Raw genomic sequence first — 24,659 nt, 5'->3', positions numbered from 1 at the left:
GATACTGGGGCTCGAACCCATGACCTCGTGCATGCTAAGCATGAGCTCTACCACTGAGCTATTCCCTCTCCCTTTTTTTGATTCTTTGTAAAATCCTGAGTCACTCTTCAGTCCAGTTACTGTTTCATGCTTGTTCTGCCCAGACACCTTCAGTGATTCAGTTTTGACTTCAAACCTGTGAGGGATTATTGACCACAGGGTGTGAATTGACATTGAAATCTGGGGACCTGACGTGATACTAGCTTAGAATGGGAGTATATGAAAGTCAGATTTATTATTATCACCTAATAATAAATAGAGCCTTGGCTCAGATCTAGCTCATAGTGGGTCTGAATTCTCACCTTGTAGTCATTTCCTAGGTTCCGGGATGTGTAATTGCAATGGATATACATGGTATTTGGCAGAACTCTCAAATTGGTTCCTTGACCAGTGAGATAAAGGCTACCATAGTGGGGAAGGTCAAACTGAAGCTTCTAAAACCGTACCTTCACCCATCCTGAGAGGGACAGCAATTCATCTAGTCTAGGATTAACACATATTCTGGGTACAGGTGTGCTTTTCCTGCTCGTAGGGCTGTGGCCAACACTACTATCTGATGATTTAACACAGTGTTTAATTCACCAATGGGGTATCTTGAGCAACATTTTCTCTTACCAAGAGTCCCACTTTATAGGAAAAGATACGTGACTGTGAGCCTCAGTTCATGAATTCACTAGTCCTAACTCTGCTCTACACTTACTCCTCTGGATTGATAGAGTAAATGGGCTCATAAATGCAATTAATGTGCTGGATGGGAGGTGGTACTCTGCAAGGGTGGGCACCATCCTCCAGGATGCTTTCTGCATCCTAAATATTCAGTCATAATATGGCTATGACCATTATTTTGGGTATCCCTAAGAGGTAAAATATATCAGTCCTGGAACCAAGAGATGGAAGTAGGAGTGGCTTCACTTGGTATTACCACTGGTCATTACTTGGGGAATTTGTATTTTCTATCTATGTAACTTTAGGCTCTGTGGACTTAGAGGTCCTTGTTTTCAGAACTGAAAATGTCCCACTGAGGGACACATTAAGAACTCCATTAAACTTTAAGCCATGCCTACTGTCTGGTAACTTCGAGCTCCTTATGCCGAAAGATCACCAGGGAAGAAAAGGAGTCACCATCCTGGCAAGAGTAATTGACTTGGCTCATCATCACAATGATTACAGGGAAGAATATATCTGGCACATAAGGGATCCACTAGGACATCTCTTGGTGCTCCCAAGCCCATTATAGTAAATGTAAGTAGAGCAGCCACAACCTAGAAAGAGAATGGTAACCAAGGGTTCAGACCCCTTAGAAGTAAAGGTCTGTACTAGCAAGCTGGCTAGACCAGCAGAAGTGCTAGTAGAGGGTAAGGGGAAGCTAGAGCGGGATGATTAAACATCTTTAATACTGCTGAAATCCTTATGATTTAAGGCAGAGTTTTAAAAAGCAGAAGTGTAGAACTGATTGTGGAAACAAATAATAAGTTTAAGATTACAGTATGACTTTCAGAAGTATTAGAGTGTTCTATATTACCTTGTTAACTGAATTATTGACTGAGTCTACTCTCCAAGACCTTGAAATTCAGAATATTATTTGTGGCTCAATAGTTGTGTTTCACATGGCTCCTTGCCTATAAATATCTTTTGTCAGTGTGAAGTGTGCTCATTTTCAGCTTCTCCAGTTGGATTTAATTTCCTCCAAGCACAAAGATTAGGAGAAATGTACCACTCCCCATCTTCCCAATCCCAAGTAAATTTTATGGGGTTTTGTTGCACTTAATAATGATAGCTGTGATCTCTAGTCTCCCTCTTAGGGATTACCCCCCCTCCGTTTTTTGTTGGCACTGTTAAGATGGAAATATGCAAAAGTCAATGTTAGTGTTTTACTAATAACCAACCTTAAACATTCTTACCTCCCTGTGTCATTCTTATCATTTGGGTTATTAAAGTCAACTCCATACTTGGAAGAAATCAACTTTTCCCTTATTTATTAGAATTTCTCTTTTTCCTTTTATTTTTTTTTGGGGGGGTGATGTATAGTTTATTGAGTACTTATTAACTGTCAGACACTGGGGATAGAGAACAAGATAGGGCAAATTCCTGCCTTCCATCCTAGTGGAGGTTGCAGAAAAATCAACACATAAAGAAATAAATAATTTCAAGTAATGCTACAAATGGAGTGATTAGAGTTGGTGTGGCCCTAACATATCTGGAGTTGGGCAATATTACAACTGGAGAACTATATACCAAAATGTTGAAATATTTAAAAGTTGTGAATCAAGCTATACCCTTGGCACAGCCTTAGTTCCAACACCGCATCCTGAGTTCCCAGGAGCCTGCATCCTTAAGACCCAGAGGCTTTTTTTCTCCCGGTCAGCCTTTCCACTTGCTAGTCTGACTAGTAGCATGGATCTGTTAGGGCAGGGCAGGGGTGATTGGGTGATGCCTGGACCCATCTAAAACAAAGTATGAGCTAATCCTGTCAGTTCCCTGGGAATGTTGTACAGGGAGGTTAACCTTGCCAGCTCCTTTATTTTCCGACTCGACTTGCAGGAAGTTCTAAGCTCTTCCCCAAACCATACTACCCAAGAAGAGAGACAAGAGGGGATGCAGGTATAGGGGAAACCTGGCTTGCCTGGGCAATCACTTTGGTGGATTTAGGGCAGCCAGCTTTAACTGATTAAAGATTTTATAAGTCGCTCTTTCTAGGATTTCTCAGGGCAGAAGCTGCGGTGATTTTCTCCTTTTTCCACATATATCTGGACATTCTCAGTTCTTTATCCTCTGTCCTGGGGGGCCCCCTTCAGCTTGCACCTCTCCCTTTTGAATAATTTCTACTTACTCAATTGCCTGTTGAACTTTTGAAAAACTTTCTTACAAGGTTGAAAGGGAAAAAAAAAATCTTTGTTTTAGTGATTGTGGTAGGCAGGGCTCTCTAAAGTGCAGGCCTCTGCCAGGTCTAAGGGTGATACTGGACTGAGAATGGAGGTGACCCTAGACTGCTTTTTTACGTGCCTCTTTGCTCCTTGTCTTGCTGTCTGAATCCTCCTAGATTCCAACTCAATTTAAAAAAAATTGTAGATTTATTTAATTTGTAAAAGTAAACTGGCATCCTTTCAGACACTTATGTCTGAAGTAGGCTCCAAATGAAAACGAACTTTTTCCCAAAGGTTTTTAATAGGATTTTAAGTAGCAATGATTAATTTTCCTGCCCTCTCCTGCCCCACAAAGAAAACTCTACCCAAACAAATAAACCAAAACAAAAGAAGGGCAAACTATATATAGATTTGTAGATTTGAATACTAGCCTAAAAGTTACATTGTATTTTTCTCCTTATAGGTGTGAAAGTTGTGTGGATTTACTCTTTGTGAGAGGAGCTGGAAATTGTCCTGAGTGTGGCACTCCACTTAGAAAGAGCAACTTCAGGGTACAACTCTTTGAAGATCCTACTGTTGACAAAGAAGTTGAGATTAGGAAAAAGGTGCTAAAGATGTAAGTACTACTGCTTGAATGATTCAGTTCACAAAGAGGACTTTAACAATTATTTCAGTAATTGATATAATTATTTGCTTGTAGAAATTTGTATAGTTCGGCAAGTGAATACTTACTCATCTATGTATTTGTTCAGCATTAAAAATGTGTTAAGTTCTTAGAGAACTCAGTAATATTAATTATCTAACCTTTGTTTGAGAAGAATAAATCCTCTTAATTGATGGCTTCACAATTTATTTGCTTTATTCTTTAATTAGCGAATATATCTTGAGTACCTACTGTGCGCAGTGTTTACATATTAGGCCCTAAGTACAAAACGAGTGTAACAGCTACAAACCTTGCCCTCATAAGTCTTGTAGTATAGTAGCTTGGATAGTATAGAGACAGACAATAAAACAGGCAAACAAAACAAATATGTGATTATAAATTGAGAAAAATGCTATGAAGTTAGTGACTAAGTGTTGCTGTGAGTCAGTCATGTCAGGTGAGGCCTGAGGAGGTAACATTTAAGTTGAGATTTGAAAGCTGTTAAAGAAAATTATGGTTAGCTATGATTTATTTTGATATGTATCTCTGTGTGTGTACATATATATTTCTAATACTCTGTCTTTTTCACTTATAATTTAACTTTTTACTCTTTGTTAGTAATCTTGAGTTTTATTTTATCTGTCCTTTTGTTGTAAGCCACCTTCTTGTTTTTCAGATTTAAAGAATTAGTATTTATTTATTTATCTCTCTGTCTATTTACTTAGGTGGTATACATTTCAACATTGGTCACAAATGTTTTAGCAGCATCTTTCTAGGTACTTAACTGGTGTTACTTTATCAATACCCCAAGCTGCTCGTTTATTTTTTGAATTGCTTCTGGGAGATAGTCTCTCTTAGATTCTTATCTTTTATCATTAAGCCCTGTGGTTTTCTAATTCTTCACAGGTACATTACAATATTTATGTTTTCTTGATCTATCATTATTTAGACTATAACTTATGAAAAGCAAGAAGGTGTCTTTTGAATTAATTTTTAGCTTTCTGGAAATTAGTAAATCTATTTATAAGAAGTAAACAATATCATCTTTCCAATAGTAGACCTCATTTAAGCTGTTTCCCATTCCTTCAGGGTACTAATTTCTTTCTTTTTCCCTTAAGTCTTAGAAGGATTTTATATATTGTAACATTCTCTCCTGATTTTATTTGTTCTCTGTAGTCATAAGAATTTAAGAACCACATTCTTGGTCTAGTTAAAAACCTGGTGTGAAGAAAACTATTTTACACAGTAAGCAGTCCTTTTTTGTGTATCGTATATGAATTAGGTAAGAACAAACCAATTAGATAATATTGAAAGCAAGTGATTTGGAATATTTTGATTATTTCCCCTTCTCTTAAAGATATAATAAAAGGGAAGAAGATTTTCCTAGTCTAAGAGAATATAATGATTTCCTGGAAGAAGTGGAAGAAATTGGTACGTTTTTAATGCTTGTACTTTTGGTGTGCTAGCTTGTGTGCTTTTATCTTTTAGATGGCTAGGAGAACATTTCATATAAAAATCTATGACAAATTTTGTTGTGGTAGCTGATGTTTACCTAATTTCTTTCCATTGCACTTGAATTGTGTTTGTTAAATTGAAGGTATACTTAAGGATATATTAAGTATAAACATTTTGTCTAGGAAAAATATGATGAATAGAAATACTACTGCTTTATAGCTGGGAAGGAAGGCTGATCTGTATGTTTCACCTGTATGTTGATGATGTATTAGAGTAAGATAAAGAAAAATATTCAGATTTTTTAAAAATGGGATTTTTGTTAACTGTATCCATTGTGACAGAAGCTATACATTGTTTATTATCATTTATGCTTCTGTGCATGCAGTAATCTGAAAATACTTTGAAGCAGCTGACTATTGAAGCAGCATTTTATTATTCAATGTTATTCTAGAATCAGAAGTTAGAGTTATCTTAGTGCTTTTTCTTTCTATTATGGCTAGTCAAAAAGAAGATTTCATCAAAAGAAAGTTTTGTTTCTGTTCTTCTTAAATAACATTTCAGGGGTGTTAAAAACTCTGAAGGTTGCTATACACCAATTTAAAAAATTGATATTGTTTTTTAAACTTGCCATAATTCTTACTACTCAATATAGGTTTGGAAATAATACAAAAATTATAGACTATGAAAATTAGAACAAGACCAAGAGAATTAAGCAGTTATCTTATTCTTCTCTCAAACCTGATAGCCAAGCTATACTCATACTATGCATACTATTTATTATTTAAGATATGATTGTAATAAAATTCATCTTTCTTTAAAACATTTATATATGTAAATTTTTAGAAAATTCAAATTCCTAAAGAATAAGGTACTCTGATTCCTTTAATTTCTTTGATAACTGAGAAAAACCCAGAAAATCTTTTTATTTCAACTGTTACTGAAATTTTTCTAAAATATCTAAGTTCATTTATTGTATCATAGCAAATAGCACGTATAGAACATAATTTCAGCTTTTTCTGGGATCCTTTAGTGCCTTGGAGCCATTGCTTTTTTATTCTAATTGTATTCATTGCACTTTGTGTGTAATCTTGGCAACCATGAATGGCTATGGATTTTAACTGAAAAGACAGAAGAGTTGGGAGTGCCAAGGCAAAGTAGAAAAGTTAGGATATAGACTGAGAAGCTACACCAAAAACAGATAGGAAAGAAATGAGCCAGTATGCAGGTATGTAGAAATCTGGCTAAAAATAGGTGTTCGATATGGAACAGGCAGTGTGATAGTAAGCAGGAAGAAACTCAACTTACATTTATTCTAAAGGCAGTATGATTAGTCAAAAGTCTGATCAGGCAATAAAGGGAAAGAAGATTATAGATGTCACAGAGCAAGTTGAATACATGTTCACAGTCTAAGCAGGCAGGTAGGATAAGTAAAAGAAACTGATGGATCAAGAAGGTGGGGGGAAGAGAGGATCTTGGTTCTGGAACAAGGTTTTAGTTGAGCCATGATTTTAAAAAATACATACTTTTTGCAAAGAGGTTAATTACCTTTAAAGATATGAACAACCAAAGGGCCTATAGGCAACATCATGTTCAGAAGTGGGAGCTAAGATTGATAGGTAAGAGTAAGTCTGGATGTTAGGGCTATACAATAGGTCATCCTTTCTTTACCAGATAAGGAAACTAGCTCAGAGCATTTAACTTGAAAGTGATTCTGCTATTATATATATCCAAGAAGGACTATCTTTAGTTGCAGTATGTTGACACTCTCTTAACCAAACTCTACTTAGTTGACTCATTGGAGTAACTGATATTTCCCAGTCTTTCTGTAACATGTATTGACTGATCCCCAAAGCATAATGAATGCATGATGAATCCTGTCCATTAAAAGATGTCCTTAAGTACACCTCTGTACTTCTCTCACCAGTTCACTTATGTATGAAGTTGGTTGCATTGGTAACCAAACCTTCTTATGCCAGTTCTATGTTATTGTAACTAAGTAATTTAATTAAGTAGTTTATAAGGTTGGGAAAAAAACGCAAAACTCTGGAAGGATTCCTCTTCTCAAGTTCTTGGTCCATTTTAAAAAGATGGAAACTGAACAATATAGATGATAGGTATGGTTTATACTAGGTGGACGCAGAATTCCAGACTATACCTTGACTGTTACTACATTAGAGAATGCCTATACACTTATATATGTTTTAAGTTAACATAAAGTGTTTAAGGAATGTATGTATGTTTCCCTCCTTTAACAGACTTTTCTAAGTAATCAACTACTAATCCTGATCATGTTGGACAGAGAACAGTTCTGTTGTATTTGAAGATATTGATGAAGTTTGGGACTTAGCTTCATGGACTTATAGTTTATTTTCTGAACTTCAGCTCAGTTCAGATATTTTTCAAATATTTGCTGAATTTTAATTTAGCAAAAACTATTGCTGAATATTGTTCTGTGTGAACTGTTTGCTAGCTGAGGAAATATGATCTTTGCCTTCAATGAGTTTATACTCTAAAGGGGGAGATAATTATGTAAAGTAATTATAATCGAATGCAAAAGTAGTACAGGCATTTATTTATAAAGTGTTATGGGAATATACATAGCAAAACAATTAACTCAGCGTTAAGAAATAGAAGTAAAGTTTGGTGAAATTCAAAGAAGTGGTCACATTTGAATTCGATCTTAAAAGATGAATAGTTTACCAGGTAGGAAGAGGATGGAAGAACATTAGTAGCAGAAGACAAAGTCACAGAGACATAAGGGTGTTGAGCGTGTTGGAGAATGTGGCAAGTGATCCGTTATAGATAGGTAGAACATGAGGAATGACTAGAAATGCAGTTTGAAACAGACTGGACCTGGGTTAATGAGAGCAAGCTAGACTGTGAGGGTAAGATTTTACTTTATGGCCAGTAGAGAGCCAGCAGGATACTGGTTGACAAGAGATTCTCAAGGTTGGGAAACTGTTTTTAGGGGCCGTTGCAGCAGTTTGGATGAGAAATAATGGCTGCTTGGAGTATGTAGTAACTGAAGGAGATAGATAAAATGGATGTTTGAGAGCTAAAATATTCAAGTGACTAATTTCATGTGGGAGGTGAGGTTAGAAAGAGCAGGCAAGGATGAATTAAAATATTCTGACCTTGACCAGTTGAACTCAAATGTGACTACTTTGAATTTCACCAAACTTTACCTCTATTTCTTAATATACTGAGTTAATTGTTGTGCTGTCTATATTGAAGCAACACTTTATAAAGCATGAGAACTGTCATTATTTTTTATTGTTTTGTTTTGTTGGGTAGAGAGTATAGAAATGAGGGAAAGACTGTTTTAGCCCTTTTAAGTTTTGTTAGGGTGTGACTCCACCATTTAGTTGTATGTCATTGTTCTGATTGTTCTGGTATGAATATAACTTTCTTTTTTTTTTTTAAACTTCCTTTTAAAATCTTGTTTCTGTAACTGTTTACTTTGTGTCTTATTCATGTTTTTAAAGATGATTAGATGGATGTTTGTGATACCTGTATTGGCTATCTCTGTGTTAATCAAAAGCATAATTTTCACAACTCTGAAACAAGCATTTTAATCTTTATTTTTCATATAGAGAAGAGGCACAGAGAGTTTAAGTATTGTGCTAAAGATCACATTACTGGTAAATAATGGTGCCAGATTTTGAACATGGGCTTTCCTGGCTCTCAGAGCCCATGACATTGCTTGGTAGTCTCAGAGAATAGTTAGTCTGAGTCTAGAACATGGGGTGCTATTTGGTAGAATAGTGGATGATGAGAGAAGAAAAAGTAGGTTGGAGCTGTATTTTAAAGGATCTTAAAGAAGTTGGAACTCGACCTTACAGGTAGAAAGTTTGCTGTTGAAAATGGTTAGGCCTGGAGTGAAAGGAATAGAATTGGTAGAGTGGCTGAGACGTCAGTGTTTGAGGACTTACAATTGGGGATTGGTCATTTTGTTATATCAGTTTCATTATGAATCCTTTGACCATCACAAATTAAAAAAATTTTAAATATTAGAATTTTGAATAATGGTATAAAAATTGTAATAGAAGGGGCACACACGAAGATGAACTTTCTTATAGCGTGAACAATAGGCTCTTTTCTCTGGTTATGACAATCTAAACATAAAAATTCTTGTTCCTTTTGGCCTCAGGGATTATCTCAAAGGTTTGTCCTTAGTTTCATAATAAACAGATTATTCTTTTGGTTCAGAGTATGCTTATTTTAAAAGGGTGAGAAAGTCCTAAGGGCTTTAATTATAATTTCTGGATGTCAAAAAGACTTCAAAATTATACTTAAATAACATTAAATCTTTTAGAAAATACAATAGGTTTTTTGTTGGCTTTTGATACTTGACTAAAGGAAGGTCAACATCTGAGCTAAACCAGTAACCAGATAAAGAGCCAAATTATTGTTGTAGAAAATTGTTCCTTTTTCTTCAAGGCTATTATACCAACCTGATTCATTGTGGCAGGAATGAGACTTGCTTCATCTGAAAAGTTTTCAAAATAGTAATCCACTTTTCTTTATTTTTTTTTAAAGGAAGAGATTTGTATTACTTGTGATTTGCATCTATTATATTGCTATTACCTTTGCTTTCTAAATTAAAAAATGAAGTAAACAAATTGGTTGTTTTAGTTTCATTGGAATTCATCATAAAGTTTTAACAAGCATTAAAAAAAGGAATTGTATATAAACATAAATTTCACTTAGAATTTAACTTTACTGTTTCTAGGTTCTATTTAATGGGGAGTTTAAATCAATAGTTTATTGTCTAGGCTGCTGATAAAGTTTTTTTTTAACTGCTTTAAACATTTTAGTAGAGTTCAACGTAGGATATCAATTTGATTACTTTTACTTGTTGGTAGATTCATACCGTAAGAAACAAAGATTATTTGTTCCTGTAGTTTCACATCTGCTTACTTTGCCATTCTGTATAACTCTGTTCTGTAATTATAAACATCATTTTAATTAAATCTATACTTATAAAGATAATTATAAATATTAGCATTGGTTTATTTGTTATTTTACTTTTTATTGAGTTATAATTAACATACAGTGTTATATTAGTTTCAGGTGTACAACGTAGTGATTCAGTATTTTTATGTGTTAATGAAATGATCACCACAATAAGACCAGTTTCCATTCATCACTATAGAAAATAGTTACAACATTATTGACTATATTCCCTATTTGTTTATCACATCATCATGACTTATGACTTATTTTAAACTGGAAGTTTGTACCTCTTAATCCTTTTTACCTGTTTTATCTATCCCCCCCACCCCCAATATTAGTTTATTTATTTTTTTCCTCTTGTAATGATTCAACAAGCATTTCTTGAGCTCTTACAGGATGAGAAGTTCCTTTTCTTATAGACTTTATTTTTTAGAGCAGTCTTAGATTCACAAAAAAATTAAGTGGAAACGACAGAGAGTTCCTACATACCCCTTGTGCCAGACTCCCCCACTATCAGCATACCCCACCCAAGTGATAAATTTGTTATAATCAATGAACCTGCATTGACATATTATCTCCTGAAGCCCATAGTTTATATTAGGATTTACTCTTGGTGTTGTACATTTTATGGATTTGGATAAATGTCTAATGGCATGTATCCACCATTGTAGTATTATACAGAAGAATTTCACCATCCTAAAACTCCTCTGTGTTCTTCCTATTTGTCCCTTCTTCTCCCCAACCCTTGGCAACTACTGGTCTTTTTACTGTCCATAGTTTTGCCTTTTGCAGAGGCAAAATATAACTGGAAACATACAGTATGTAACCTTCGCAAAATTGGCTTCTTTCACCTAGTAATATGCATTTCAGTTTCCTCCATCTCTTTTCATGGTTTCATAGCTTATTATTTTTAATATTATTATTATTAATTTTTTTTGGTGCTGAATAATATCCTATTGTCTGGATATACCACAGTTTATTTATCTACTTAAACTATTCAAACTACTCAAAGGACATCTTGATTGCTTGCATGTTTTAGCAGTTACGAATAAAGCTGCTATAAACACTCATATCCAGGCTTTTGTGTGGACATAGTTTTTAACTCCTTTGGATGAATACCAAGGAGTGCAGTGGCTGGATTGTATGGTAAAAGTATATTTTGTTTATAAGAAACTATCAAACTGTCTTCCAAAGTGCTGTGCCATTTTGCATTCCCGCTGTAGTATATGAGAATTCCTGTTGCTCTACATCCTTGCCAGTATTTGATGTCATCAGTGTACTGGATTTTGGCCGTTCTAATGGATATGTAGTGGAAATTTATTTAAATGGTAGGAGTGATAGAGATGAATCAGTTCTAGAATCTGCCCTCAGGGAACACACTATTAGGTCAAATAGGTATGGTTGGTACGTACGTTGAAAATAATTATACAGGGTAGAAAGTGGGTTAGTGCCACCAGAATTATATTAGGTAATCTGTTGTGAGCATTCAGGAATAGAGAAATGTAGGGGATTTATACCTGCAGAGTGAGTTATAAAGAAAAGCTGATGATTAAGTTGGCTATAGAAGGGTGGCCAGTTATGGCTGTTCACAATTGTTCTGGATTGAGGCTGGTACTAAGATGGGTCCTCTGGCAGCAGTTTGATCACAGATATGGTGATAGAAAGGTGTGGGGCCTGTACAGTTAGATGCAGAGAATAGCTGAACTGGGCTAGTAGTGGTTTTCAGGTATGGAGAGAAGCAATAAAACTAGCACTGTAGGTAAAAGTCAGGCTTTGGAATCAGCCTAGATTAAAATCCTGGTTTCAACACTTACTAGTTGTATGCCTTGGATGTAGTTATTTAATGTCTTTAAACCTTATCAGTAAAGTGTGAATGATCGTAGTACTTTATATATCTCATAAGATTATTAGGAGGATTAAATAATGTAATTAGGTCAAATGCTAGACATAGTGCCTGTCATACATATTTTATAGGTGTTGTGAGATGTTTCATAGATACTAAACACACACACACACACACACACACACACACACACACACATATACACTACAGAGTGTAATGTTTAAGCAGAATTTTGAGAAGGAGATCACTTCAAGAAGACAAATTAAGGAAAGCTACTCTGGTTGGATTGCTTAATCTCTCTTTCCCTTGGTTCTCAAAGAGGCTCTGAGGAATCTGTAAAACTCACAAAGCAGGGGAAAAAGTAATGTAAGAAGTGAGGTTAGATTTTTTTCAAAGCATTGTGGATGCAGAAACAGTGAGTCAACTGAGTGACTCAATGACTTAATGACATAATCAGAAGAAGGGTTTTAGAAGGGTTAATTGGTAGCTGAGTTTGTTAAAAGGAAGGGTAATTTATTCCTTTAATAAATATTTATTCAACAACCAGCATAATACTAAATATTATTTAATGAGTGAAACAAAGATACTTTTAGTTTTCCCCTATTATTACTTGATCATGTCTTCTATTATTACTTCAATTTTGTGTGTTGTAGGGGTGATCTCCCCAATGAGTGTTAGTTTTTGAAAACAGAAAGTTCTTTTGGGTGCTCACAACACCATAGTGTTGGGAATGTAATAAATGATCAATAATCCTTTTCTCCTTTCCTTTCTTCTTTCCCTTATGTCTGGATGATACAGAGATTGTATAAAATATGATCTTTGAGTGCAAGGTGAAATGCAAAATAAAGAATGCTGTGTATGTGTGTACGTGTTGTGTAGAGTAGAAAGGGATTTTTACATTATCTGTAAATAATGTTTTCAACATTTATAAGGAAGTTATTTCTAGTTAGGGGAATTAGGGAGAACTTCATGGGAAAGGTAATATTTGGGTAGACATTTGAAGATTGGGTATATTTTCAATAGTTAAAAAGAGGGACCAGGCATTCTAGGCAATGGTATGATTAAAGGAAATGCAGCAGGAAATGTAGGACATTTGGGAAATGCAGAGCTGTCTAATTTTAAAATATGTCTTTATTAAGGGGAGATGAAAGTAGTTATAACCAAATTGTGAAGGATTCTGAATTCTAAAAGTGTTTGATTTTTCTTTTTTCTCTAGTAAAAGGGGGAAAGCAGAGGGGGTGAGAGAGGACTGTAGGGTGGTGGAGGTAGAAGGTGATTTGAGGTATACTTCAAAAATATTAGTCTGGCAGCAGTGTATAATATGGATGGGATTAGGATATAGGGAAAGAGGCAAAGATTCTGGAGATGAGAAATTAAGTCAGAGATTATAAATCATCCAGGGAGAAGTAAGATCCTGGCTTGGTGTATTGGCAGGGTACATTGAAAATAAGGGTAGTTTTAAAGAGATTTTGGTGGTAGAATCTGTAGTATTTGGCAGCTGGTGTTTATGGAGTACAAAAGAGTGTGTCAGATGAATGAGGTGTCGTAGCGTGACAGTCGTATCATTTACAGGTAAAGAATTAACAAGGAGGAGCAGATTGGGAGATGATTATGTGTTAGGTTTTCTAGAATGTACTTTGAGGTAGTGTCAGCTTTTCCTAGCATTTCTTTGGTTGAAACTGTGGGAAATGATGAGATTACCCAAAGAACATAGAGGGAGGAAAGAGGGCAAAAGCCAGAATTTTATAGATTTACTTAGAGAGCAAGAAGAGGCAAAGATGGAAGCAAGAGTGAATAGTTAGAGTGGTAGGAGGAAGGGAGGAGAACATGTTAACAAATTAGTGAAACGAAGGAAGTGCTAAGGAAAAAAAAGTGATCAAAATTGTTAAGTGGGCATAGATGTTGAGGGTGGTAGAGGTCGTGAAAGTTTATCAGATTTGGTGGCTCAGTGGATGGCTGTTAAGTACAGGGAGTAAATTGTGAGTGGTTGGCAAGGATAGTGGAGTCAGACTATATTAACTACTAGATCACAGTTGCCTTTCTGAGGGCTATTGCTAGTTTGGTTTATTTCCTTCTCTGACTGTTTTGTGTCTAGGCGAGTGTGTAATTTATGGGGAATGCCCTATATTGCATCCTAGACAGATTCCTTGATTTACTACTGTTATTATTTTCTTTTCTACTTTGTGGTAAAAAAGTTGGAGAAATAGCTAGTGGGCTATTGTTTCTCATTTTCTCTCATTTCTTTCAGTTTTAAAATTGTATATAATATAATTGAATATTGCTTCTTTTTTCTACTTACTTAAATTAGCTTGAATTTTCAACAATGATTATGATTAACTGATGCTCTGAAATAAATTGGCCCTTTGAGGAGATAAAAATAAAACTATGGATTAGATTGGATTTTTAAGTATGTTCGATGGCCTTACTCAACAAAACAGATATGCCTCCGCTGAGCTTTCAATATTACTTTTCAGTTCTTATAGGCCTCTATAATGCAAAAGTTTAAGAACTATTTGAAATGGTTATTAGCTAAAGGAAGCAGTGAGATGGGAAAGAAATCTGTAGAAACACGAAGTAGAGCAGTTATTTAGGGTAGATCAAACCTGTTTATAGGATAAGCTGGAGGAAGCAGCAGCAAGTAATTGGAGAAGGTATAGAAGGGCTAATAATGGTTGGACAGAAATTACAGAGGAAGCCAAGGGAGATCTGAATTGAATTATGGAACAGGAAAGTTAATGATATGGATCCTTCTTTAGACAGGCTGATACAAACACTGAAAGGGGTAAGGTAGTGGGGTGGTACTTTAAAATATGAATTTATATATACCAAAAGAGTTTTTTTTGTTGTTGTTCAAAGTATTTATAACAACCTTTTGATTTATATAAGTAAACTTAGAAGGGAGTAAGACATGTATAATTCAAATTATTTTAAGTTGGAATTATAAAAAGACAATTCTAACTCTCTGAAAATTTATCACCTATCTAAACATGTCTCAGTGGCTTCTCTTACTAAATTATTTCAATCTTAAGTTTTGGTGCCATATTATCCTTTACCTTCTCTAAGTTTCAGCTCTTAAATATTTCAGACTTTTCCAGATCTGACTGTATTGGAAATGATTCAAGGTTGTTGCTAGCCATGTTGAAGATCAGAATAAAACCTGTTTTTGTTTGATAATATTTTTTATTCCTTTGGATAATTTTTGTTTCTGGAGCATAGGTTCTTTTCAATATTGATTCTGACCAGTGTAGTAGATCCCAGGCTTACTTTATTTAAAAAAAATCTAAGCAATCTTTTTTATGCTTTTAAAGTTAGAACGGACACTATAAAAATCAAATCTAATGTGATTATGGCAAGCATATATCTTAGGTTTTTGGGGTGATTCACATCTTTAGATAGTCTGTGATAGTCTGACAGTCTTTCCTTATATTTGATTCAGAAAACATAGTTGTTGAGCTAGAGCTAGTCTCTAAAATAGGTAGTTAGTAAAAAGATACAAATAGAGCTGTTAGGAATGACAGCCTGATGAATTAAGAAGTCACTGTGATGAATATTTGGTTTTATTTCCTACTCAAGATTTAAGTTAAAACTGTGTTTCATGTCAGTGTTTCCTTTCTGATGCAGTTTTCAACTTGACCAACAATGTGGATTTGGACAACACCAAAAAGAAAATGGAGATATACCAAAAGGAAAACAAAGATGTCATTCAGAAAAATAAGTTAAAGCTGGTTGGTTGCTAGTATTTTCTTCTTTTGTATTGGAAATGAGTACTTAAACACGATCCTTTAAAAAGCTGTCTTTTTCTAAAACTAGTTATATTTATAAAGAATTTAGCTGAAATTTAGGCCCAAAGTACTAATATTTGTAATAGGCATATAGGTACGAGACACATATTACTATAGTAAAAATAATTTTGGTGGCATTATTAAAATATATTCTATAATGAAAAAGAATTGTATGCATGCAGAGATTTAATTATCTAACTTAAACAATTTAGCTGTCATTTCTTCAGTACAACATGACTTTCTAGTTTCAGGGAAAAACACAGGTAATTGTTTTTGAGGTACTTTATCAGGAATTCGTAATCATTGGTAAAAATGATACAGGTATATTTGGATTATGTAGCTTGTATTTTCATCTTGTATTTAGAGGGACTTCCTTGTTATAGTCTTCAAGTGTTTCATTTAGGCACTTCTTTCCTTCAGTAAAACTCTCAAGGAGTTGACATTCCATTCCATTCATATCCAGCCTGGCTTCCATAGAAAAGTGTCTCATTTCTGAGAGCATCAGTGTGCCATAAAAATTACTTTCTTTGTCCAGTAGCCTTTTCAGGGTACATCAGAAGTTACATGCAAAATAGTTATGGGCAGGTAACTTGTTGTATTAGCTCTGTTTAGCTTAATAGAAGGTTGTTCTTTTCAAGTGAATGCTTTTTTCATTTATAGTTTTAAGCTAAGAAATAATATTGAGAGTTGCAATGAAAGAATAATTTAGAAAGAATTAGAAAGAATAATTTATTTTAGACAGGTTATATTATTTTAGAGTAGGAATTTCTAATTATCTAAAAACGTTATAATGATAGATACAGTTGACCTTTGAACAACGCAGGTTTGAACTATGCAGGTCCACTTAACATACGGACTTTTTTCAGTGGTAAATACTACGGTACCACACAATCCAAGGTTGGTTGAATCCTTGGATGCAGAACCCCTGATATAGAGGAATTACCAGTAAAGAGGGCAGGATATAAATTATACATGAATTTTCAATGACGCCAAGGGTCGGGGCACAAGTTCAACCCATAACACTCTATATGAAATCTTTTCTAACTCTACCTGTCTTCTATCTTTGCAAGGAGAATTTACCACTCTTATCAATTCTGTCCCCACTATACTCTGTGTATACCTCTCTATCACATGTCATACTTACTGCTTATGTGTTTTATTATGAAATTTGTCTTTTTCTGCTTATGGACCTCTAGTCAAGTAATTCACTTTTCCAGCCCTCATATCTCATCTCCTAAATTTTTACATTTATTCCTACTAATCCTTCTAGATGAAGTTTGAATTGTCTTCTTCACTGGGTACCTGAGTTAGAATAGTAACCTCAATAATAGAGGTTTGTAAATTTATAGGGAGAGATGCTAATGGGACTTAATTGATTTAATTTAACGGAAATGAGGTAGGGGAGAGGGAGTAAACAAAGGTGACTTTGAAGTTTCAGCTTGAGTTGATTGAGATGTAGGTGTGTACTTAGCAGAAATGAGGAATATAGGAAGGTGATTAGCTTTGGGAAACCAAATGCTAAACTTATTTCCGGATATACTGCATATGAATTATCTTGTTACTTGAGAATCCTGTTTTTTTGGGAGTTTATCTAATGTGTGGATTGAAAAAAATCCACCAGAGGGTTTTGAATATTATTTTACATAAAAATATACTTTTCTTTGAGGACTCTGTTAATTCACATATTTTGTTAGTGATCTCCAAACCTATTATACTCCCTCCTTCTATTCTGTATTTGCCTTGAGGTATCATAAACTCTCAATATTCTGTTGAATTTAAAAAAAGGTATTACATTTTCAAGAGCAACAGTCAAAAGTTTTAAAATAAAGCCATTCAGATTTTATTGAATTTCTCATTTATAAGACTTAAAGAGCAAAGACCAGTTATAATATTGCTTTTAAGTCTGTGTTAGAGTTGAAATAAATTTCAGAGCCTGGAAGTATTTAATATTTCTGAGAAACTTTATAAAAGGGGAATGAGTAGACCTGTCATTCATTTTTTTTTTCTGCATGTTAGCTTTGGATTTTGAAATTTTAACTCCACAAAGAGGACCCTTGAAGTTTATATGGTTGTGTTATTAGAAAATAACCTCAGTTTTTCATAACTTACCTTAAATGAATGCTATTTGGAACTCTAACACCAGAAAAACTTACTTTAGCTTGGGAAGAAGAATCTAAGTACTGTGATAACTTTTCATTAACTTATGTGTTCTGAAAATTGTTTCTATTAAAGAAACCGGTCTTTCACATGGAGTGTTTCAATCAGTAGTTCTGCACAGAGATTATCTGTTTTTGTTGGGTTTCTTGTTTTGTTTTGTTTTCCTTGTTAAATCCCCTAAAGTAAAGCCCTTATTAAGCACAGTTTCCACAGTTCTGCAGCTGGGTTCAATGTACTTTGTTTGGGTGTTTGTTTAGTTCTAGATGTTATTCTCTTTAATAATAACATGTCCACATGAAATAAAATGAATTATAGCTCTTTCAAAGTGAAATTGCTGCACTGTTAAACAATTAGTGACTAGGACATTTTATGCTTTCATGAAAGGAGATACAGAGTGTGTTATAAAGGTTGATTTTGGTTACTAAATTTATTCCATGGCATATATACACGTTTCTGTTTTAGACTCGAGAACAGGAGGAATTGGAAGAAGCTTTAGAGGTAGAACGACAGGAAAATGAACAAAGAAGACTATTTATACAAAAAGAAGAACAAAGGCAGCAGATTCTAAAAAGGAAGAATAAGCAGGCTTTTTTAGATGAACTGGTATGTATTAATGTTAATTGTGATTAAAAATCATTTGTCTTCAGGGTTTATCTTTTCTGTTATGTTGGGTAATGCTATTTAAATGACATTTCTGTAGTTTGTACTGGTATATTCATCGTCTTTTCCTTTATTTTTTAAAAGAGTTTGTCAATATCCACATTATTTTCAGATGAGAGAGTGTTAAAACTAACATGTCAGTTTACTGTTAATTGATTGTTTCTAAGCTTACTGACTAAAACACATTTTCAGAGCATTTTCCTCCTGATTAATACTGGTTTTCTAATAACTAACTAATTTTCAAGTGTTTTGGCTTCATGCTGAAGTTTATAGTGATTCTGGTTACTCCATGAGAACTATATTTCATTTTTTCATGAAAAAGAATACATATGAAAGAAATGGTAATGTTTTGCAAGTTATTGGTGTTTTCCAGCTATTAAGTTCCCCAAGTAGCCAACATTGGTAGGTAATAGCAGTAATAATAACTAAGATTTTTGAAAGTATTTCATAGATTTGAGAATATATTATTTGATGCTTATAAACCAGTGTGCTATTGTGAAATCACAGCTAGAAAATTGTCCTTTCTAGTAAAGACTTTTTGCATTCTTCCTTTTCCCTTTCTGGCCATATAATTGATTTCCATGAGGTGTTAACATACTTAACTCCTTGATCTACTAGTTGTTATGCTGTTTGTTATTCTATGATCAGGTAAAGGTGTACATGTATATTTTTTCTACTGTACTTTTGCCCTAAAAGCAATTAAGCCAGATAACAAGGAATAAAAAGAGAGCAAGATTACTTAAATTAGAAGTAGGTGAGAAAGTAAAAGAAAAGTAAGGGTAAGGGCATTAGTGAGACTTAGACAGAAAATGCTTATCATAAGCCTACCTACTGTGTATGAGGGGAATGTAAATTTGGTTCTAAAAATGAGGACAGCAGCATTTAAACTAGAATATGTGTTTTACCTTAGTAACTTCCATTTATTTTTCTTGGCACTATTAAGTGGCAGGTGTGGCTTTAACAGTTGAAATGACACGTGCCGTGTTTTACATATTTTTGTAGGCATGTAGTTTCTGAGAAGTTAAAAACATTAAAGAATGAATTAGTAAAGAGCCATGTTACAATTATTTTTTTGAAGGATTCTTTTTCTCATCACTTTACACCAAGAGGAGCACAGTTTTCTTTAGTAATGCTCTCCTCTATACAATTAATTGAGTTAATTCCAAATGTAGAACTTAGATATAAGATGAAAATACACTTTAACCTTTTAAAAATGTTCAATCTAAATAGTTTTTAGTTTTTGAGATTAGCTAGCTTTGCATAGCAATTATTCTTACATATTCTTTAAAGTCTTTAGTCTTTTAGTACTAAGTTTTGCTGCCTCATTGAGCTACTGTTGGCAATTGAGCTGCAACTGCTAATGTTGTACATTGTGTATAATCTGGAGTTAATATTGGTTTTTGTAAGAACCCAACCCCCTTCCTGTTTTCTTCACCTGCAAGTCATTACTGAGCATACTTTCTTCACTGTTTAGGTCATGTAACATGGTGGTTAAATAATCCTTAGTAATTTACTGTATTCATTAGGACAATTAATTACAACAGATTGGTTTAAAATACCAATTCAATTTGAATTTCTGGTTTTCATTTTCAAATTTATTTTTAAAGATTCTTTGTTACTTAAATTTTTTGATATTTATTAAAAAAAATTTTTGTTAAAATGTTAACATACATTTTGTGCTTATTGGCTAGTTGAAGGAATTCATTAAATTTCTTTCTATCCTCCTGAATCCTTATTAAGTAAGTAAAAGAATACATTGCATTTCTTTTTCTATCAATGTTCATGTGCTAGATTTTATAAAGAAAGATTGCATTGGCATTTGTAAATATGAACAGAAGCTTAAATTTTAGAATTACTCTCTAGATTTAATTTAGGGAACAAGTACTACTTATTAGAATTTTTTTTCCTGTTTTTGTCCTTGTGCTGAAAGTCACTTTTTAACCTTTTAAAAAGCATTGGCATTATATTATACTGTACATTATACTGAATGCTAAGCCTAATGTTATGGCTTAGCATGTAATATAATGTTGTCTAAAAAGTCCATTTATTTAATCCTAACTGTAAAGTCAGTTTATTTTATTTTTTAACAGTTTGGGAAGAGATTTTTAAACTGACTTATTAAATCTTTTAATATTCCTGTTTGAAAATTCTCTTCAGCTTATGTCTTAAATTTTGTTTAGGGCTGATACTGTCAAATGCAGTAGCTGATTTTTATTAGAATATTATTTGCCAGATGGCTTGCTTAAAGTCAGTTAAATAATCTTTTAAAAATGGTCATTATAAAGCTTTTAATGAGTATTACGGGCAGTCTTATTAAAATTTCTTTAAATATTAAACTGTACCTTCGGGCAGTTAATATAGGTTACAGAAACTTTCAAGGTAAAAATGAAAAGCTAAGAAGAATGAAGTAACTTGGAAGGCTGAATCTGCATGTTATGTATTCTTGAGAGCATGTATGTTTCCCATAGTTTATTTTACTCTTTAGATTTATTTTTTTGTTATTGTTAGAGCTCCTGCTAATTTCTAGTTCAACATTTACAAAGATTTTCAACCTCCAAATTTTGCGTGCTAAAACGCAGTAAAGCAGATTTGAAGTTAAATTAGTATCAAAATTAGTTTTAGATTTCTCAAATGTTTATTTTTTAAAATTTTCAACTGTTTTACTAAGACATTTTAATATTCTACTCCTTTTATGTGAAAGTAAAACCAGGATTAAAACAGGCCAAAGTACTGATTAGCAACTTTTTTGAAGTGCACATATTGTCTTACTTTTACACAAGAACATTTACTTTTTAGAGTAAATACCAAGTATGGAATTTGAATGCACTTAGAGTATAAGTTAGAAAGCAGTGATTTAATTTTTTAGTCAAGGAAATTAATTTTTCTTTTGTTTTTATATATGAAAAGATAGTAAGATTTTAAAAGATATCTGGGGCCACAGCCCATTTAAATTTCTTTTAATTTTACATTTTATTATAAAATTCCTAATGGAAATCTAGAATAGCTGCAGAAATTCACAATACTGTTACTAATGCATTACTAATGCTTTGTTGTAGAATATGAGAGGTATTCAAGTATATTCTCATAGTATATTTTATTCATTCATTATTGCTAAAGCCAGGTTACAAGGATTTTGCTCTGTAATAAAGTTCTATTTTGTAAATAGAATTTATGTTTTTCCATTTACTTTAAAAAGTTTTAATATTTGTAGCATTTGCTCTTGCAAAGCACTTCTGTTACAAACTCTTGAGGTACAAATTTATTCTAGGAGAGTGCCATTGAAATAAATGGTGTGTTATTTGAATTTCTTCTATACTATATATAACTTTAAACAGTATGTTAAATATATTAATTAGCCGTATTTATGTCTAAAAATATTGAGTTGTTAAATTTGGCAAGAAAATTAGACTGCTGTATCTTTCATGCTAAGAAATGTTAATATAGTTTTTTCAGGATTAAATTCTAGGTAGGTAGTATTTTAAAAATTTGTAGGCCATTTGAAGACTTATGTTTTCATAGGTAATGTTGATATAGGAGATAGAAACGTGTTTGTACCTTCATTTTTGTTTATAATGATGTAGAAAGTAGTGTGTGTCTGTGTATGTGTGTGTATGATCTCCTTCCTTCCTGATTTCCCTCTGCATGTGTTTCTGTGTTCTTATTTAACTAACAACTCAGAAAGGAAAATGTCTGGATTCATTTAGTTTAGATCTTAGCTCTGCAGCAATTTAAACAAGAAACTTCATGTTAAACAGGATAAATAACAGTTTACATATAAGAATTAATAATTTGCTTGTGTTGTTAATATGTGTGTGTGCAGATTTGTGTAGAGGCTCTGATTTAATATCAGTATAAGAAACTAAAAGTGTTTACTATTATTTTGTTAATTAAAAAATTTAGACTTAATTTATAAAGATAACTCAATAAAAGAGAAAATAAATATACTTTTGGTTGTATTTAACAATCATTGCATTGTGCAAAACAGAACAAGGATCATTTCCAAACGGCCTCAGGTGAAGTCTAATGGGAAGCAATTTCAAACTGGCCTGAATTCACTGGTAAAAAGAATGTCTTAGATAAACATCTGATCTAAGTTATAGTACTTTGTACTACTCTTTTTGTGATTAGCTTCTAATTTTTTTATTTTAATAAATTTGGTTGGCTTTGCTAGATGAAATAAGACCCTATTACATTGTCTTTAATGTGGATTTTATAAAAATCCTTTTTTGTAGGTTATTTTGATTTATGAGTCTAAAACAGCCTTTTCTTATTATGGAATGTTAAAATATTTTGTAAAGTGTTCTCCATAAAATGAATATTTAGGTTAACATAGAATGCTTATGGAAAGGCATACTTTAAAATAAAGGACTTTTTGCTCTTTAGTTTTTCCTTTTTCAACTTTCATGTTGCACTTTAACTTTTCTTACAGGAGAGCTCTGATCTCCCTGTTGCTCTGCTTTTGGCTCAGCATAAAGATAGATCTACCCAATTGGAAATGCAACTTGAGAAACCTAAACCTGTAAAACCAGTGACGTTTTCCACAGGCATCAAAATGGTAAGCTGTATTTTAATCACTTGTTTGGAAGATACATGTCAAAGATTACACTTTATAGTTTTATATTGATTTCTACAGATAAACTGAAAGGTTCAGGTATTTAAGAACAGTGTCTGATATAGGCTGGATGTCTGGAAATATAAATATGTGCAGTGTAAGAGAAAAGTGAAAAGGAACAAATAATTTTCAAACTATGCAACATAGTTTCCTGTATGATATTGGGTTTCTATGTGTTTTCTTATTCTACATACATTTTTAAGCTTGAAGTATAATAAAACATTTCTTAAGAGAAAATGCAGACTTCTGGTTTCTGGTATGGCATGTAAGAAGCTTAGACGTTGCCACTTCATCCTGACAACAAGTAAAAACCTGAATACACTGAAAAATCAACAACTTCTCTTAGATTTGTAAGTGAAGAGAGATCACAAAACAAATCACTGCACTTAAAATTGGAGAGGCCAACCGAGAATGCAGTGAATCACAGCTTACCAGAGCAGCAGCCTTGCTGGGAACCAGTCCTGGTGTAGGGACACCTGAATTGATTGACAAATCTTTGAAGGCTCGGTGTGGACAACTCAGAGTTAGAAACTCCAGGGGAAACGAGTCATCAGAGGCCCCACACTTTTGTGTTTTACCTGTTCTCTTAGTTCTCTTTTTGTGTCTCTACCAGGTTCTCTTAGTGAATATTAGAAAAATCTCCTCATGCTTTTGGCAGAAGAAAGGGAAAGGAACCATTTTGAAATATGCCAGAACATTCTGTTCTTCCTAATAAGGCTTGCCCTTAGGATAAACTATTTCACCAGAGCCTAACCTGCTGGAGTTTTATCAGAGCCTAACTGACATGGGTGAAGGGAAGTATCCTACTATAGCTCCTCAAGTCTTCCATGTTGGAGAAGGGAAATGCACAACTTCAGCCCACTCTAGCCATCCTGACCCACCTGAGGGGAGGGAGATGGACTGAGGGGTATGTGTGAAGTTCACAGTCCGGAAGCACAGGCTTTCTAAGAGACTGAAGCCTAATTATAGGGCTACAAATTGTTCTGCCACTCCCTACACCCTACTATCACATTACTAAAGGCCTGTTTACAGTAATTCCTTTTACCCAGTGCATCGTGCCTGGCTATCAAAAGAAAAACATTATAAGATATACTAAAAGGTAGAAAATACAGTTGGAAGAGACAGAGCAAGCATCAGAAGCAGGCTTAGATATGGCAGGATGTTGGAATTATCAGACTGGGAGTTTAAAACAATTGTGATTTATGTGATATGAGTACTAATGGATAAAGTAGACAACATTCAAGAACAGGTGGGCAATGTAAGCAGACAGATGGAAATTCTAAGAAAGAACCAAAAAAGAAATGCTAGAGAATAAAACACTATAACAGAAATGAAGAATGCTTTTGAAGATCTTATTAGTAGACTGGACATGCTTGAGGAAAGAGTTTGAACAAGAAGATATCTCAATAGAATCTTTGAAAACTGAAAACCAAAGAGAAGAAGACTGAAAAACAAAATAAAACAAAACAAAACCCAGAGCAGAATATCCAAGGTCTGTGGGTTGACTACAAAAAGTGTAACATAAATATAATGGCAATACCAGAAGGAGAAGAGAGAAAGGAACGGAAGAAATATTTGAAACAATAATGACTGAGAATTTCCCCAAATCACCATTAGATACCAAACCAAAGATCCAGGGAGCTTAGAG

At 33.7% G+C, this 24,659-nt stretch overlaps 1 protein-coding gene across 1 annotated transcript in view; it reads left to right on the top strand.

Moving 5' to 3' along the window:
• The window catches only part of MNAT1 (MNAT1 component of CDK activating kinase), a 167,902-nt gene that overhangs the window by 36,247 nt on the left and 106,996 nt on the right, over nucleotides 1-24,659 (top strand). The window contains exons 2-6 of the mRNA XM_010962231.3: nucleotides 3,367-3,519; nucleotides 4,904-4,977; nucleotides 15,422-15,525; nucleotides 18,202-18,342; nucleotides 22,829-22,954. Of these exons, the coding sequence (XP_010960533.1) occupies nucleotides 3,367-3,519; nucleotides 4,904-4,977; nucleotides 15,422-15,525; nucleotides 18,202-18,342; nucleotides 22,829-22,954 (598 nt within the window). The remainder of the gene's footprint in view (nucleotides 1-3,366; nucleotides 3,520-4,903; nucleotides 4,978-15,421; nucleotides 15,526-18,201; nucleotides 18,343-22,828; nucleotides 22,955-24,659) is intronic.

The sequence above is a fragment of the Camelus bactrianus genome, chromosome 6 (genome assembly GCF_048773025.1).
Source record: "Camelus bactrianus isolate YW-2024 breed Bactrian camel chromosome 6, ASM4877302v1, whole genome shotgun sequence".
NCBI classification, from domain to species: domain Eukaryota; kingdom Metazoa; phylum Chordata; class Mammalia; order Artiodactyla; family Camelidae; genus Camelus; species Camelus bactrianus.
This window is presented reverse-complemented; position numbering and strand designations above follow the sequence as displayed.